The following is an 18,494-nucleotide window of genomic DNA, read 5'->3' as shown; positions in this document are numbered from 1 at the left end:
GGGAGAGGCCCTCAAAGGAGACACTGATGGAGGGATCCAGTGTCCCAGGCATGGCTCTAATTACTTGCATGGATAATTCCATTTCGGCCCCACAACACCCTGAGGGGAGAATGTTTTGTCTTCATTTTACAGATGAGGATGTAGAAACTGACAGATATCTGAGGTCACGCAGTTTTAGGCGAGGGTGACAGGGTTGGAGCTCAGGCTGTGTTACTCCAAAGTTCCTGTATCTAACCACTGTAATTTGCTGCCCTGCCTTCATAAATGCTCAAGGACTTTAAAGAAATATGTGATTCTAATTGTCAAAACTAATTAATAGGCATTAAAAGAAATGGTGGGACTGTATTCTTTTACTTGGTAAATCTCTCAGGGCAAGTTTCTAAAGTCAATTCACATCTTTCTGATTTCTCTGTTTTCCTTTTCAGACATCCCTGTTCACCCCACACCCAAGAGTGCCAGTAAGTAGCCCCCTTGGTGCTGCCCGGTGGCCCTCAGCCTGCCTTGCGACATCCCAGTGTGCTCTGGGGCTGGGCTTGGGCTGGTCCTGACTCTCAGCCCCACCGTGCAAGTCAGTGCCAGGCACCTGGACTTGCAGACCTTGTCCTGGCAGCCGGTGGGGAACGTGCCCCGCAAGGAACCAGCTCTAATGTCAGGCAGGACATCCCAGGGGCCTGGAGGCCACCTCCCAGGTGCTGAGGGCAAAGGGCAAACCTCTCTTTGGGTAAATTTAGTTATTCACCACACAAAGAGTCGCTGGTGGTTTCGAGGAGAACAGAATTATGTGAGATGGCAGAAGACTGAACAGCCGGGTGAGGCAGTTGCCATGGATGCTGGCAGTGAAGGGGACCCCGAGAGTGGAGTGCCTTGAGGGGACACAGGTCTAAAAGAGGTTGTTCAGAGGACAGTGGAGCTGAGTCTGCTTGGGGCATGGCCGATGGAGGGAGAGCTATGGCTTCTTGTAAAGACTAAAGCACTTGCCAGCAAAGAAAGCTAACCATCGCTGCAACCCGGGAACCTGTCTTCCCTCTTTTCACTCGTGGTTCTTATGAAAATGAGTGTTTTCGGGATCTCTTTATGCTCTGGCAACACCGAAGCCAGAAAGCGTGCTTCTGTTTCCTCTGCTCTTCGGAGACAATTCTTCTGTTATGAGCCCCTGACCCACCATTCCACGATGCGCCACCATGGAGAGGCCGCACTGGAGACATCCGCGTCCTAGTAGCTGCTTTCTCCATGTCTTCGATATTGAGTAGATGCAACTTAAAAAGCTGAAAAGAGTCCTGTATACGGTGGAAAAGAATCGAGCAGGTAGAGAGATTGAGCCCGGTGCTGAGATCATTGTGAAGGAGAAGGAAGGATTTTGAGCTTCTTCGGAGGTGAAGTGGAGGAAGTGAGAAGGAGGAGAGGGGCCGTCGCTGGGCAGAGTGGATTTCAGAAGAAGTCATTGGGAGATGCCTATGGGAAAGAACAGGTTTGGGGGCTCTGGCTGTGTCCCCTACTCTCTCAAAAGAAGGGCTCAAAGAGACAGAACATGAGAGCATCCACCGGGGTATGCGCAGTGTGGGTGTCGCTCAGACCATCCCTGAGGAAAGGCTCATGTGCCCACTTCACAGATGATGCTCCTGAGGCTCAGAGGAGCTAAGCAAGTTGCAATGGCCTACTTGGAGATGGGAACTGAGATGAGTTGTCAGCCATAAGCCTCCGGCCAGAGCAGCTGTCCCCCGACCCCACCTGCTACTGAGGTTCAGGGCTCGCCCCCGGGTGGTGGCTGGCTCCCATCACTCTATCCCACTGCCTTGGCTCCTCCAGGACCACCTCTACCAACACATTGCCTCACTTCCCCTCCGTCTTCTGGGTCTCCCTCAGGCCCACCCTGAGCCCCTCAAGCTTGAGACAAGTCTACACATCCAACCTCTCCTGAAAGGAATTGCTCCATAAAAGATGATTTCCAAGGCATTCCACTGGGAAGGGACATAAGTGGGAGCCGGGAGCCTGCCCAGTCTTCCCTTTGAATCACAGTGGTGATGTCTTTGTGATACCTTCCTGCAAGTCTGAGTTTTGCAGGAATCAGGAACACTTGCAGATGCAAAGCAAGGAAATCGTGTCTATGAAAAAAAAAGATTTATTGTGAATTATTGCATGAATCTCTCTGGGACTGGCCTCGTCGCCATGGTGACAGGGTTTGTATTGATGGTTTTGAAAAATGTTCTTCTGTTTGATTTCTCCCTGCACTCCTCAGGAGAGTGCCTTTTGAGTCCCTGCACACAGGGAGGGCTGGGGGAGATTTAGAGGGATGGCAAAGTTTGCAGCAGGATTAAGAAAAGGAATAGAAAGGAGGAGGAGGGTGGAGGGAGAACCCTGACCGCTGGGATGGAGGATGCTCCTGGGAAAGGCTGGCTGCCATGCCTGGGGAGGCCTCCAGGTGGCGTGGTGATGGCAGCCTGTGGAGGACAGACAGCATGCATGTCTGGAGATGTCAGATGGAAGAGGAAACTCATTCTTTACTTGGAGGAAGGAGGGAAGGGCAGCCTTGGGTTTGGGAAATTACAGTTGAGAACTCAAGAGGGGCTTTGTAGCTGAGGGGCTGGGAGGTGATTCAGAAGCAGCCATCTCTGGAAGATCTGGGGCAGCCTGACCCCACCCCGTCAGCCTGCAGAGGAGTCCAGGATGCCCAGTCAATGCCCTGAGTTTGCAGGGATGATACTGAGCCCAGACAGACTGTTGGACTTGGGTGACAACACTAGCGGGGGACGGTCAGGAGGAGAAACAAGCCACTCATGCTCATGCATCCAGCAACTATCGATGAACACCACTGTGTGCCCGTAGTGAAGGCTTTGCCTCCTGACTCCCAGGCCCAGGACACAATGCCTTGAGCATCTTGCCTGAGTCCCAAGGCTCCCTCCGCTGGCCTGGCCTGACCACTCATGGGTCCTGAGCCTCTGTTCCTGCCACCTACAATCCCTTCCCCCAGCTGGCAGAAAAAGATTATGCAAACTTGTCCTCAGCGCATCACCTGAAGTAACTCCATACACCTTCTGGATTGTACCGCCAATGACTTGAGGATGAAAGAGTTTCGCAAATCCCCACCATGTGAAATTTCCTAGGAGGAAACCATACTAGAAGTAAAAGTACTGTTATCCCTGGTGAACGGAGCCAGAGAGTGTCCTTCTGAGCTCGTTGGAAATGCAGATTCTAGGAGGAATGAACTTGCATCTGTTGAAAACCTCCTCTGTGTCGGCACTGTGAAGCTCTTGGCAAGAGCAATCTTATTTAATCCAGGTCACAACTCTCCAAGGTAGACCATGCAGATTCTACTCAATAGATGATGCAGAGAGTGAGGAAACCAGCCCAGGGCCGTGCAGATACCAACTGGGGATCAACGAGTAGCTTGCGAGGGGAGGGCAGGCAGGGGCCTCTGGGGCAGTCTCCAAAATCTGCAGTGCATGGAGAGAGAAAGCAGCATGAAACCCGCAAAGGGCTGTGCCTCTCTGTGCCTGAAGCTTTAGGACCAGCCTGCCCCAGGCTCCCTAACTCAGATGTTGGAATCTGCCTTCTAGATGCTTCCAGGGTCCTCCCCAGACCTTCTGGTCTCCAAAGCTTTTGCTTTCATACTCTCTAGCTGTGCAGGACTCCTGTCTACATGCAAGGCAAATGCTCATCCGTCTCTCCTCGGGTCGTTCTGCAGATGGGGAGCCCGAGGTCTTCCTAAGCAGCCCATGGCACTTCTGGACAGTACTGGGTCCTGCTCCTTTAGAAGGAGCCGTTCACGGCCTTTCTGATGCACATGCTATTGTTGTTCCTCTGCTCTCCCCAGAGAGATCCACACCCGCCTGGTCTCCTCTTTTGGATTCACGTCTGCTGCACATTGTCTGTATCCTGGATTCCTCACCCTGTGTGAAATGGAGAACATGTGTTCATTTTGCAGACACAGACACTGAGGTCACTGGCTAAATGCTTTGCCCAATGGTATATGGCCAGTGAGTTGGAGAGCCAGTTCCAAGATGCTGTATGTGGATCTAGAGCTGAGGCTGTTTTCATTTGGCCCACTGTCCCCACTCTTGTCCTGCATGATTGGTCCTTCAGCTATTGAAAGATAGAGACCTGAACCTTTCCAGGTGTGTCCTTGATGGATCCTCCTGTGAAGAGCAGAGTGAGGATCTCATGGCCCCACAACCTTCCTGGGAGGTGTGTTGGGGACCCTGGATATGACACCAACAGATCAAGTGACCTGCTTCCTCCCCCGTTGGATTATTCCCTTCTGTGCAGCCCTGGATGCTGCACACGCCTTTCCAGCCTGTGTCCCATCTCTTCTTTAGCAAAAGTTAGACTCACCAACCTGACCATCCAACATTCAATCCCCAGTCTGTCCCCAAAGGGCTGGGTCCCTTGAGCGAAGTCCCCTCCCCAGTTTCTCCATGTTGGACAGGGGCCTGAGAAAGATTCTTCCTCCTCTCAGCATTCTTTCCATCATTATTCACTGATGATCTACCACGTGCCAGGCTCTGGGCTGGAGTGGAGAGGAATCAAACAGTACACAGAGGTGTAAAACTGTCACTGTAACCAGTGCCATGGAGGAGGACACTGCTCTAAGAGTCCATAAGAGGAGGGCGTGGCTCAGTTTTGGATTCAGTTTCCCTGAAGAAGCTATTCTTGACCTTAGATCTGAGAGATGAGTAAGAATCGATCAAAGTCCCAGTGGAGTAGGAGGGAAGAGGCACCCAGGCAGAGGGAACAGCCTTTGGTGGGGGCGGGGATGGGCTTCATGCACAGACAGGGCTGGAAGGGGCTGGTACGGACGATCTGTGGACAGGGTGGAGCACATCCGCTGTACTCTTTGCTTCTCCACCAACAGGGAGAACAAGGGCCAAAAGGAGAGAAGGGTGACCCTGGCGTGCCTGGGGAACCGGTGAGTGCCCTGTGCTCTGCACCCTGCATCCCCTGCCCCAGTTCCTGACCATGTGCAGCTGGTTACCAGGACATCCAGGGCCGTACAGCTGCAGGTCTGAACTGTGCGCAGGAGCCCCGCTGAACCGAATGCAGCCCCTTCCTCCTCCCTCAGGGCTCCAAGGGGGTCCCCTCCGTGGATCTCAAATTATACTTTTTGCATGTGTCCACACGGGTCCCAGCTGTCCAGAACAAGGGTGATGACCTAGTTCATTGATGAGTTGTTTCATTGCAGGGATCACCGGGCCGTCCTGGAGAATTAGGGCCTCGGGGGCCCACTGGACCGCCGGTAAGAAAACCTTCTCTTCACTGTTGGCTCTGAGTGTTGGAAATCCCTGCCACCCCTTCTGTCCCTCCCAGGCCCCCGCTGGCCCCGCTCGCCTGGCATTTTGGGAGTTCCCACCAGGGGGCGCTGCCACAGGTGCTGAGGGGACCGCGCGAACCCAGCAAGCTCAGTTCCACCATGCTCTCCTTTCCCGACTCAGCGCCCATCAGGGTCTGTGCTCAGGCCCCGGTGGTTCCTGGCTCCCTGAGTTTTTCACATGCAGGGAATCCTTTCCTCCCTCCCAGCCCTGGTCGGCAGCTCTGGTTTAAATGACACCCCGTGCATATTAGCGCTTTGATTTTGTTATTTTTCTCAGTTTCGGCTGTTTCACTGGCTCTTTCTCAGGCGGTTCGTTGTTCAAGTTCTCTGGAGAGTTCCCTTGGAGTAACATGTCTGGGCTCAGATCCCACAGGGCCCGTTGCTGGCTTTGTGCTCCTGGGCCATCCTGTTCCTGTGAGCTCCATTTACATAAAGTATTGATACCTATGTCCTGGGAGTGGTGAGGATGGAATAAAATAAGGACAAGCTCCAGGGAATGGCCAAGACATGTGACTTCTGCACTTTGAGACCCTGCTCACTGTGCTTTCATTTTGGACCAACTCATTGATGAGCAAGGTGTCCCCAAGATGTCTCTCCATGGGGATGTGGACAGCATTATCTATGACGTCTTACCCCCCCCCCCCCTTTAATTTCCCCTACAGGGTGCCAAGGGACAAGAAGGTGCACATGGGGTGCCTGGACCAACTGGAAACCCTGTGAGTCCTTACGACCCACCTATCTCCCGGGGTTGTGTTGGGAGATCCGCAGAAGGGGGGCTGGGTGCAGATCTGCCCCTTGGCTCAGAGGTCCGGGCTAACTAGGGGGAAGGGGCCGAGGAAATGCAGTGCACACTTGAGTGGCTGGCCATGGTTGGGGGCCTTTTGAGCAGCAAGGGCCGAGAGACATGCTGGTCTCTGCAACATTCCCAGCATTTCAGGGTTTCGTCTACTTGATCGACCCACAAAAGAAATCTCCTTCCACATGTGCACAGACACACACAAACACCCACTCACAGATGGCTTTGTTACTCTGAGAAGTGTGCCCATGTGCACATCCACATCCACACATTCTAGATCCCAGGTACACACGTACTGTGATGCACACATATGTAGGTAAACCTCGGACCTGCAGATGCAGCTGGAAAACACACACAGACCTGTGCCATCACTCACAGGTCTTCTGAGCTCTCCTGCTTCTGCTCCTGCCTCCCCTGCCTGGGGCCAGAATCTCGGGGGATGAGTACTTATTCCCCAGGGCTGACTAGAGCCTGTCTCGTGGTGGACAGCTGCAGAGCTCCGGTTTCTCTGCAAAGTTGGCAGGAGACAGGACAGGATGAGGCTGACTCTGCCGGGTCTCCCAGGAATAGAGGTGGTAGACAGAGGAGCAGCAGCAGCAGGCAGGCGTCCACTCACTCCCAGGACCACAGACCCAATGTACCCCCTATAATGTGCTTGCATTTGCGGTCCATCCTTGCTTATGGCTGAGTGTGATTGGGATCAGCTAAAGGCAGTGACCAGTGTGGACATTACAGAGCAGGGGCAGATGACACATTTCTCCTTGCTAGTGGAGAGAGCCCTGGACCAAGAGCAGCTGGAAGGGAAATGGAAGCCAAGTGTAGGCAAGGAGGCTGAGAGCGTGGTCCACGATTTCTGACCCTGAAAATGCACAGAACCCCATGATGGCGGGGCACAACACTAGAAGTAACATGAGGAGCCTCCAGGACTTCGGAATTCCCTGCTTCCTCATCTCCGTGGCATTGGCCCACCTTGAATGTCCTCATGCACGTCTCTCATGGAGTCTCTGCCCAGTATCATTGTCGAGTCCAAATCCACTTCTTCCAGGAAGCATTCCCTCATTCCCCAGTCAAAGCCAACACACACATACATGCATGCACACGCATGCACACGCACATACACTCTTTGCCTCTTTGATGCTCTCTCTCTGTGACCAGAGCCAGCATGTTCAGAGTGACCCAGACTGAAAACAGTTTTGCCAGGGTCCATTTAGACTTTGTGACCATCCCGTGAGCTCCTCCTTCTCCTTCCAGCAGCAGTTGGTCACCAAGCCCTGCTCATTCCTCTTTGCACCTTCCCCAGGCTTGCCTCTTCCTGTCCAACCCATGGTCAACCATTGCTCAACCTGTATCCTTTCTCAAGTGTGCCAGCCTTGTTCATGCCCTTACAATCAACCGTGTTCATCACACTTGAGCGTTTTCTCCACAATTCAAATCTGAACAATTTGTTCCATTTTCAGTGTTTCCTTTCCCACATGCACTTAGGGATAAAGGCCAAACCTCAGCTAAGATCTTTGTCTGTGACGGGGCTGGTCTTCCTCTGCTCCACCACACACACACACACACACACGCAGGCATGCACGCACATATGCACACACACACACACACACACATCACCTCTGCCCCTCTGTGCCTTTGTCTTCAGGAACTTCCTAGAGTCTGCTGCCCTCCTGTCTCTCACCTCTGCCGGAACCCCCTCACGTGAGGCTTGGCTGATTGGGCTGCTATGACACTGGAACAGGGGGAGGTTCATCTTATGCTTGGAGGGAATTTCAGGTTAGATGTAGGTTCAGCAAATCACAGTGAATTAAGTAGAAGGCAGGTTTGCAGAGAGACTGGGGGTAACTACTTATAATCAATACCTTGGGCCTTTCTAAACCTCTTCTGCTCTGAATAGGGCGCTCCTGGACCTGTGGGTTCCCCTGGTCCCAGTGGCCCCCCAGGAAGTGTGGTGAGTAATCCAGGGGCTGGGTGGGAAGGACACCAGCACTGGTTGTGGATCCACAGTGCCCATCCACTGAGTTAACTTACTTATCCACCCTGAAACTCAGGGGAGTGGGCATCTCTACTCTCCCATTTTACAGATGGACGAAGGTCACCTAGAAAGTTACCGTCCTAAGGCTCTAGGTGACTCATCAGACCTCCAGGTGGTAAATGAAGTTGTTATAATGGCAGAAATCCTGTCAACTTCACTCATGTTGGAATCAGCATCAGAGTTTGCCTCAGAAGAAACAAAATGAACCTTAGAAGTCAGGAGCCCCTGCTGTTAGGATGCCTGGATTCCGATGACAGCTTTGCTGTGAACTGGCTGTAAGACCCCTGCAAGCCATTCCTTGCGGCCTCAGTTTTTTCATCTTCAAAACAGAGAGAGCAGGCTGTGCTGGTTCACCTTTGTTGTCCTGCCACACTGGACATGCTGGATCCTGTGTGGGTCCCAAGGTATCTGCTAATGGATGAGCTTTAAGATCCACCGTAGACATTGATTTTGACGTTAACATTGTTCAGTGAAACACCCGATGGCATCTAGTCAAAGGCAACAGAGAATTGTGCTCCTAAAATAGGTGGAAGTCAGTCCCGCTCAGTCGTCGACCTGTACGATAATAATCATAGCAGTTCAGAGGACGAACACTGGGCATTTGTACGTGCCAGGCAGTTCTAAGCACTTTACATGTGTTAATTTATTTAATCCTCAGGACCCTGGGAGATGGATACTACTACTGCCCCATTTTACACAGGAAGAAACTGAGGCACAGGGAGACCGACCCATGTTGTTAGTGGTTGTGGTAGATGCTACAGGAGCATTGCCCAAATCATGTCACCCTCTCCACTTCGGTGCATGCTGCTGACTTCCAGGAGCCAGCCCTGCATGCCTCTGCCTGGGGCTCCTAGAGACTGCATTGTCCAGCCAACCCCATGACATGTGGCCAATAGCACCAGCAGAAGCAGCTCTGACTGATGGGTGTATAAATGCCCCAGCTCCTCCACTCCTGGTGGAGATGTTCTGAGGGTGCATCCCATGTTGACTTGCAGAGCCCCCAGCAGGCCTGAGCCCCAGTCACACAAACATCTTACTACTTGCCTGTCCTCCCCTTTCTCACTTCCCTGTTCCCTACTCGTGCATCCATGGAAGACTTGCACTTGAGCCTTGTCTCAAGGTCAACCTCTGGAGGGCTCCAAAGACACTGGTGAAGCAGGTCTCTGATGCCAAGCCTGTGTTCTTAGTCAGCCTCGTCCTCTCTGGGATCCCCTCTAGGTTGGACCCTGCCCTGCCCTCTAAGAGCCACAGCCCAGTGGTGAGCAGGCCTGTGTGTTTAAAGCTCTGATATGCAAGGAGGTGTGAGCAGACCAGAGGAGGAACAGCTATGGCAGGCAGGGAGCAGACAGTGGAGAGGCCCCTGGGGAAGTTAAGTCAGGGATGGGAGCAAGTGAGGACGGAGCTATAGTTGTCAACTACAAAGGGACCTTATCACCCTCCTGTGGGAGCCACGGATCATCTTGAACTTCACCACTTCAATGACCTTTCTTTCTTCAGGGCCCCCCTGGCGTCAGAGGCCCCCCTGGGAAAGATGGGGAGCGGGGTGAGAAGGTAAGACATGGTGCGACCTCTCAGCACACAGCAGCTCTTCCCGACTTCCAGGAAGCAAGGAGGAACCCGCGCTGCTCAGGCCTGGGTTAGGACCCAGGAGTCAGAAGGGCTTTCCGACTAGAAGAGAGGAACGAGGCCATGAAATCATCTCATTTAACCCTCAACAACAGACCTGTGAATCAGATGGATCCCCATTTGACAGATGTGGAGACTGAGGCTTTCAGAGATTAATTGATTTGCCTTCCATCTCATAGCTAGTGACCCACAGAGCTAGGTCTGGCTGACTCCACATCCCACTTTCTCTCCATTCGATGCACCATCTTCTCCATCTCACACCTTTGTGTGCAGAGTTAGAACTTCCCAACTATGAGAAAGAGCTTTATTCATCAGGAAGAAGAGAGACACGGTGTTCCTCCCAAAACACCAACACCCCAGGGGCAGAGGAGGAGAGTCCACAGCCTTTTGACATCTCTGACCTCACAATTTAAGAAGTGTCGCTGACATTTACTGGAACCACTACTCCAGTGGCATCTAGTGGGTAGAGAACAGGGATTCTGCTAAAACTCTCACAATCACACGATAGCTCCCCTCCACCCTACAATGCAGATTATCCATCGCAAGTGGCGGTACTGCCAAAGTTGAGAAATCTTGATCTCAGACGCCCTTTGTGCACCTGAATTTTCTCATCTGTAAGATGGGGGTGGTAATAGGTTGGTCATAGGTCGCGAGGGCTAGCTGAAGAATTGACATGTTGGAGGGGTCACCCGATCTGCCTATAGGAGCAGCCTCCACATGCACAACAGGTGTGCCAGTGTCCCCCCAACTCCCAATGGATCGTCTGCAGAGGCCCCCTCCCAGCTCACACGTGTCTAAACCTCTTAATACCCATTCCTTCAAGTCCACTTGGCTTGGAATCTTATAAAGGAGTGATCATTTTGTCTTTTATATTTTGGGAAATTTTACCAAGAATTGACGTACACTTTTGCATTTTGGCAGGAAGGCTCAATTTTAAAATACATATCTTGGAGGGAAAAATGATTTATTGCAAAGAAAAATGATCAACTGCCCTGTGGGGAATATGTCTCACAGGTTTTGGGGTGTTAGTGGATCGTAAGCTCAGTGATAACCCTTATGCGATGCAGGTGATAAATATTTTTTGAAAAAAAGACAGTCTTTCTTACGAGTCATACGAGTAGAACACCCAGATTAAGCAAGGGAAAAAAATCCTGGCCTGTCCACTCTGCCTGGATTGTACTACGTCTAAAGGGTTGTTCTCCATTCTGGACACATTGTAAGTATGGCACTGACAGACTAGAAAGTGGTGACCACCACGCTGGAGGTTTTCTGAGTCTAGTTGAAGAGAAGAGAAAATCGGTGAGCTGTTGGCACATCCAGCCTCTAGGGGGAGCCAAACCCTGTCCTTGGCTGAGCTGAGGTGCAGGCTGAGGGCTAAGGCCCTGGGCTGGTTTTGGAAGGAACCTCAAGTGCTCTGCAAAGTGGTAAAAATCTCTGACACCAGGGCATGCTGTCTCTTTCTCTCTCTCCCACTGTGTCCAGTGGCTGGCCTGAGGCTTGGGGAAGCTGATCCTGCCCATGGCTTGGAGAGAGTCCTCTCCGTCCCTTGCTTTGCCCATCCTTGGTACATTGTCCCTCACCTCCTCTCCATCAGGGGATGCCTGGAGACATTCAGGTGGCAGCTGAGGCCCAAGGGAGCCCTGCATTGGAAAAGGAGTCCTGCAGCTCACGTGGTTCCACCCAACTTTCCGCAGCCCGGGCTGCCATGTGGGGCTCATCGTGGCTCTGTGGTCAGAAGGGTGAGCATTTGCCAGGAGGGAGCTCAAAGCACAGGTCCCTCCCTCGTCCGATCCTGGCACTTGCTCTGTCTGTTTTGGAGCCCGGAGCTGTGTTCACATCACTGCAATTCTATCGTGTGAGGAGGGGTTCGATTTTGTCCGCAGAGCTCCAGGGCAGAGGTTGAGGGTCAGATGTCTGGAAGATTTCAGAGAGGGCTATCTTGGCTGAATGTAAAGAAACGCTATGTAACAGAGCTGCCCAGCAATGGAATGAATGGACTGGGAAGGTGGTGAGCTCTCTGCTCTGGAAGGAGTTGAGGCAGAAATGGAGGACTGTCTGTAAGAGATGCTCCTGATGGTTTCCTGCACTGGGTGGGAGGTTGGACTAGGAAACCACCCATGTCCTTTCTGTTCCCATGTTCCTCATTGTGTTTGTTTGCTAAGGCTGCTGTAACAGAGTGTTACAGACTGGGTGCCTTAAACACAGAAATGTACTGTCTCACCATTCTCACCCTGTCTGGAAGTCCAACATCAAGGTGCCAGCAGGGATGGCTCCTCCTGAGGGCCGTGAAGGAAGGATCTCTTCCAGGCCTCTCTCCTCAGCTTATTGAAGGCTGTCTCCCTGTGTCTTCACATTGTCTTCCCTCTGTGCATATCTGTGTCCAAATTTCCCCATCTTATGCAGACACCAGTCATAGTAGATTAGGGGCCACCCTACTCCAGTATGACCTCAACCTAACTTAACCAATTACATCTGCAAAGACCCTATTTCTAAATTGAGATACTTGGGGTTAGGACTTTAGCATGTGAATTTTGGGACACGCAGTCCTGTTGCACACATTATGCAGGCCATGATTCTATGCCCTCAGAAGGGTTGGTCTTCCTGAAACAGTTAGGGCATTGCCAGGAAGCCTGCCAACTCACCTCAGGCTGGTCCACCATTGAAAAGCTCACCGTCTGCATATCATTGATCCTAGAAACTGTCTACTTTTCTCTCCAGGGAGCAGCAGGTGAAGAAGGGAGCCCAGGGCCAGCTGGCCTCAGGGGCGATCCTGGTGCTCCTGGGCTCCCTGGGCCACCCGGAAAAGGGAAAGATGGAGACCCGGTAAGTATCAGGTCCAGAGGTTTCTGTGCCCCTGACTACCAGGCTAGACTTAAAAAATAAAAACGAAAAAAAAGAAGACTCACTGGCCAAGGTTTGCAGAAACTGAGTGGTAGCCAGTGAAACTGGGCTGATTGGGAAAGGGGCATGGTGTGGGCGAAGCAGCGTGCTCTGGTGCCTTTCACGCAGCTCAATGTCATGCATGGACTGCTTGCTGTGTGTCAGGCTCTGGGCCAGGTGCTGGGGACACAGAGACGGTCTAGTGTCTATGATGTTGAAATGCTAATGACTTAATGGGGAGAACAGTCGTAGACACAGAATACTGGAGCTTGGACCAATCATGGGTGTGCACATAGAGAAGAGGTTTCTTGATCCATGTGTAAAGTCAGGGAAAACCTCACAGAGGAAGTAGCATTTGTGCCAAAAGTGAAAGTTGAGAAGAAATTATTTTGGGGCAGAACAGCACAGGGAGGAAGTTCTGGACAGATGGACTGTGTGTGCAAACGCGTGAGGATATTATGTACTGGGGACTGGCAAACATTTCATCATGTTTTGAATAGAAAGTGAGATGAATTAGTAAGTTTTGCTGTGGTAACAAAGAACCCCAGAATTTCAGTGGCTTTCAACTCTTAAGAAAAGGCCCTGTGTTACCTTTGACACCTGTGATAGGACTCCTGCGGCTCTACCTCACTTGTCTTCACATTCTGGGTCCCAGGCTCAAAAAGAAAACCATGAATAAAGGAGATGCTCTGTTTTCATAGCAGGGACACACAGTGGCTCTTAAAGCTTTTGCCTGCACGTCGTGTACATCATGTCCGCTCACATGCCACTGGCTAAAGCAAGTCACATGGTCAAGCCCAATATCAACAGGGCATGGATCATTTCCCCCCATGAGAGGTCTTGCAAGTCTATGGGGAGTCAATGGGCATGTATAAGTCTCTCACAGGGAGGGGAGTGAAGAATTGGGACCAATAATGCAATCTGCCTCAGTTTACCCAGGCCCACTCTGAGCCAGGCTCTGTGCTAGACTCTGAAGACAATGATGAATGTGACAGTCTCCCTCTGAAGAGCTCACAACCTCATAGAGAGGGACAGATGGACCAAGGTTCAAGTCAGACCAACTCGCTACCTGTGTGACCTTGGAGAAAGGTCTCAAATTCTCTGTGCCTAAATCCTTAATCTTTAATCCTGAATGTGAATTTCCTTTAATCCCCAAATTTGAATGATCCTAGGGCCTACCACTTAAGGAGTAAGTGAGATGATTCATATAAGTCCATAGTGCATTCCACTCAGCTAGCTGTCCTTATAGTAACTAGTGTAGCATTTTCTTGTACCAGGTACAAAGCACATTACACTTAATCCTCACGACTACCTTGAGAAGTGAGTGCTTGTCTTAGACTGTTTGGGCTACTATAACAAAATACCATTAACTAGTGGCTTATAAACAACAGAAATTTATTTCTCAGTTCAGGAGGCTGGAAGTCCAAGATGAGGGTGTCAGCATGTTGAAGTTCTCATGGAGGCCCTCTTCAGGGTTGTAGACTGCCAACTTCTCACTGTGTCCTCACATAGTGGGAGGGGCAAGAGATCTCTCTGGAACCTCTTTTATTATAAGAGCATTAATCCCATTCATGAGAGCTCCACCCTCATGACCTAATCACCTCCCAAAGGCCCACCTCCTAATCCATCACATTGGGTGTTAGGATTTAACACATGAATTTGGGGGGACACAAACATTCAGACCATAACAGTATCACTTTATTTTATAGGTAGGGAATATGAGGTTCAGAGAGGTGAACCGCTTGCCAAAGTCACATAGTGAGAAAGTGGGAGAGCTTGTCTGTGAACCCACAGGGACTGGACCCTGCTTTCTTTCTTCACTCTGGCCCTTTTAGCCAATACTTCCAAAAGTAGACTGTGATTTTAATTCTGGCCATGCATACTGTGTCAAGCAAAAGCCTTCAGCCTGAAATTGAAGACTTTTCCCATTGACTCCCCTACGTCTTGATAGCAAGGTCAACAAGAAAGAGATCAGGCTTTGGAATCCAATGAGCCCTACTTTGAAACCTAACCTTGCCTTGGTTGTTGGAGCCTATAAAATAAGGATCTGAAGTGGGAAAGCAAACTAAGAGACCAAGGGATTTGCTCAAGTTCACATAGAGGCAGTAGGTGGCAGAGTCAGAATTCATACCCAAGGATTTTGTGTCTCAGAACGAGGTTGTTTCCTTTGTACAAGACAAGTCATAGTGGTGCTAATGTGGGGGAAGATTCCCATCCATCTGTGGGCCCCCACAGCATAGGGTGCACACAGTTAGGCATGTGGTGGACAGGTAAGCGTTCACTCATGGTCCCATGATTGTCCTTGTATCATTCATTTCCCCAGGGACTTCGTGGACCACCTGGATTACCTGGACCTCTAGGAAGCAAGGTAAGTGTTTATCCAAGCAAATTGTGGATGCCATGGGTTTCGTCTAGAAAGAGGCCTTGGAAAATTTAATTGTAAGTATGTCTGGTCACCTCAATCCACTTCCACCTTCTTTGGTTCATCACATTCCACTTGACTAAAGGCTCTATGACTCTGAACTGTGGTATTTAAATAGTTGCTACACAATTGGTGCTTAATAAGCATCAACTGATTAAATGAAGTTGCAAAAGATGGTTTCAGCTGGCAGAGCAATAGATCTTAGCAGTCTTGTATTGTTAGTCTAATTGTGGTAACAGTTGATCCCCAAACTTCAGACTCTTAGCACAATAAAAGTTCATTTCTCATTCGCATTAAGTCTAATGGGAATTTTGGTGGATGGAGAGTTCTAATCCACACAGTCATTCAGGGACTCACACTCCTTCAGTCCAGTGAATATCCCACACTCTAAGACCTCAGTGTCTTCTACCAAATCCTTAGTATGCAGTGGTAAATGAGGGAAAACACAGTGGAGGATCTTGTGGAAAGATTTTAGGGTCCAGACCTGCCAGTGGTGATTCATTCCCACCAACCTCTTGACACTACAGGGGAGGCAGGCAGTCATCTAGCTGAGCCCCAAGGAGGAAAGGGAAACACTTGGGTCAATGCTAGCAGTCTCTTCCTCAATTCACTTGCAACCACAATTCAGAAAAGATGGCTTTGCCCATTAGGTAGTATTCTTAAGAGAACTTTCCTGAGTGATCAAGGAAGCTTTCCTGAAGTTATGCTTATACTGAGTCACTCATTCGTTGACTCATTTATGCATCAGTTACCAATGCATTTGTTATTTCGTTCATTGCACATCCGCTGAGCCTCTGCCACGTGTCAGATCTGGGGGTGGGCTGTGGGATGACAATGATGTATGTGACGTGTTCCCAGCCGTCCAACAGCTCAAAATGGATAAACAACCAGGCCAAAGCAGACAAGTGCTAGGAGAGAGGGAAGCTGGAACACAAGCGACCTTGGAGGAGGCTCCCTGACCCAGCCTAGTTTGACTAGAAGGCTTCCTGGAGGAGGTGACATTTATCCTGATTTTCAAGTGTGTGTAGCAGTTGGAAGGGGAATAAAATGAGGAAGAAGTACTCTGCAGGGGTACTAATGTGGGGGAAGACACTGAGGCATGACATAGAATGTGTTCAGAGATGAGTCTGTACTGTAAATATGCCCACATTCAATGAAAAATTATTTGACCAATTCAAATACCTAAACTTCAGAATGTGGGTGAAATAGTCAATTATGGACATTAGAATGTTTATTCTTTTGCTTTAGTTTGACATATATATTCAAAAATCACATAAATGAAAGTGTTATTGTATAATTATCATATTATTTTTTACCTACTTGCATATAGTTATGAAAACAAATTTTTAGAAATTTGTAGAATGTGCCCTCAGTATTATTGCTAGCTATCCTGTGAGCCACTTTCTGAGTACACTAGCACATTTCTAAAGCACATCACCTTCCATCCCAGCTGAGTTATTTAAGCTCTTGGAATCCATATAGACTGCCATTACTGACAGTTCTGTCTCAAGCCCCAGATATTCATTTGCTTAATAATTGGACAGTTTCTCTTTTTTCCTTGTATTCTGTAGCTGTATCTTTGGGATCTCAGCCACATAATCACAGATTGTATTGCTTATTAAATTGTATGTAAAAGTCTTGTTTACAGTAATATCCAGGATATAAAATTTGAGGCTTCAGGAATAATTGCTGCCTCTACTTTAGACTTCTTTGTTTTGTGTTGTTTTCCCCTATTCAGGCAGCTGACCTCTAGAAGCATCCAAGCTTGTACTAATTGAGGTCATAGTAGGCTAATGTGCATCCCCCAAATAGTAATTTTATTGCTCACGATCAAAGTAAAAAGAAATGAGCAAGTTCTTTGAGTGATCTGAGCAAATACATAGCAACTCATTATTTTCTGATTTAGGAAAACATTGGAAACAACTTGTCAGAATTTGGAGGCATATGAAATATTTCCATATGCCTGGTGCAGTGGGCATGTGTGGAGAGGAGCAGGGAGCAGGACCCAGGATCTGGAGAACCTTGTGAATTAACAACCAACCTAAGGAGTATGTCTGAGGTTCCTCTGTGATGTGGTGAGCCCAGCGTCTGACTGGCAGTGCTCACGTGCTTTCACTTTTCCCTCTAAAGGTGCAACCTTTGGGATCTAGAAGAAATTGATTGCCTCTTAGAAGAAAGGAAGTCAAGGGCACTAGAAGTGTTGTCTTAAGATGTTCTTTCTCTGTGATAATTATTTATGAGCTTAATAAAATCTATCTCCCAGGCACAGTTTGAGGAAAAAAATAAATTATATAATACAAATAAAAATAGTTGCCTAGCCTTGTGCTTGTCACAGGTACATGCTTAATAAATATTAGTGATCCTTATTATTAGATCTCCCTGTGGAGCCCACTTTGGGGTTGCAGCAAGAAGGTGAGGAGATAGAGAGGCCTTATCTATCCTTGCAAGCATGTTGTTGGAGAGAGAAAGCCCAAGCAGAAATGAATGGAGGCAGCATCGAAGAGTAGAGAGGCAGGCTAAGACCCTGGGGTGAGGAGTGCAGAAAGCCTTGACCTGGGGTCCAACTGACCAACCAGTTTCAACTCCATGGGACCCAGGGTAAGTCTTGCTGTCCCTTTGGCCAAATATCTCCTATTTAAAATGTGTAAACAGCTGACCCATTCCAATGTTGATATTATATACATTTATAAGTTAGAATGTGGTTTAGAAATAAAGGTTTCCTTAGTCAACTGGCATTGGGAAGGTAAGTTGGAATTCAGAGAAGTCTTTAGTTGGAGAATGGGGAGCTCAAGATGAGGAACGAGAGAGGAAAGAAGGGGAGATGGAGAGAGATACCAGAGGGAGCTCCTGCTGTAATCCTTGCCTTGGTGCTGTCCCTGGTGCTGATGAAAAGCAACTCCTGGAATTAAGGAAGGGAGCCATATAAAGGTTTTCACTGGCATCCCCTCAGCCCATCCTAATTACTTATAACTGCAGGAAGGCTCTTAAAGATGCCTTTCCTTCTCTTGGATGGCACTGCTTTCTAGCAGGTTTTGCCTTCCATACATAACTGGATTAGGATCCCACCTCAGCCTCCTACAAGATAGGTGACTTACAGCCTTATTCTTTCTGAGACTCTTGGTTCCTTTTCTGTATACAGGAGTAAAGCATATTTAACCTCCAAAGATCTCCTGTGGAGAGAAATGTTCTCATGGCACATAGTTGTTGCTCAATAAATGTCATTCTCCTTCTAAGACCCCACACTTCCTTGCTAATTTCTTCCCTGGACACTGTTGAAATGGCCCAGAATGTCTTGCAGCCAAAACAGGAACTAAAGTCAGTATTATAGAGTCTAGCTCATGTGCCCCTTTTTAAAAAAAAAAAAATCATGAGCCTTCTTGCTTTTGCTGACAGAGCATTAAGGTTTTTCAATCTTTTCTTGGGACCATTTTTT

General features: G+C 49.3%; 1 protein-coding gene across 2 annotated transcripts in view; it reads left to right on the top strand.

Annotated features, from left to right (window-relative positions):
* COL22A1 (collagen type XXII alpha 1 chain) overlaps positions 1-18,494 on the top strand; it is a 293,252-nt gene that overhangs the window by 184,633 nt on the left and 90,125 nt on the right. For both annotated transcript variants that reach the window (XM_070631019.1, XM_070631018.1), the window contains 8 exons: positions 426-458; positions 4,850-4,903; positions 5,177-5,230; positions 5,968-6,021; positions 7,996-8,049; positions 9,631-9,684; positions 12,478-12,582; positions 14,963-15,007. In XM_070631019.1, the coding sequence (XP_070487120.1) occupies positions 426-458; positions 4,850-4,903; positions 5,177-5,230; positions 5,968-6,021; positions 7,996-8,049; positions 9,631-9,684; positions 12,478-12,582; positions 14,963-15,007 (453 nt within the window). The remainder of the gene's footprint in view (positions 1-425; positions 459-4,849; positions 4,904-5,176; positions 5,231-5,967; positions 6,022-7,995; positions 8,050-9,630; positions 9,685-12,477; positions 12,583-14,962; positions 15,008-18,494) is intronic.

Source organism: Equus przewalskii, chromosome 8, assembly GCF_037783145.1.
Source record: "Equus przewalskii isolate Varuska chromosome 8, EquPr2, whole genome shotgun sequence".
Classification (NCBI taxonomy): domain Eukaryota; kingdom Metazoa; phylum Chordata; class Mammalia; order Perissodactyla; family Equidae; genus Equus; species Equus przewalskii.
The sequence above is the reverse complement of the archived record's forward strand: the minus strand, read 5'-3'. Positions and strand labels throughout refer to the sequence as shown.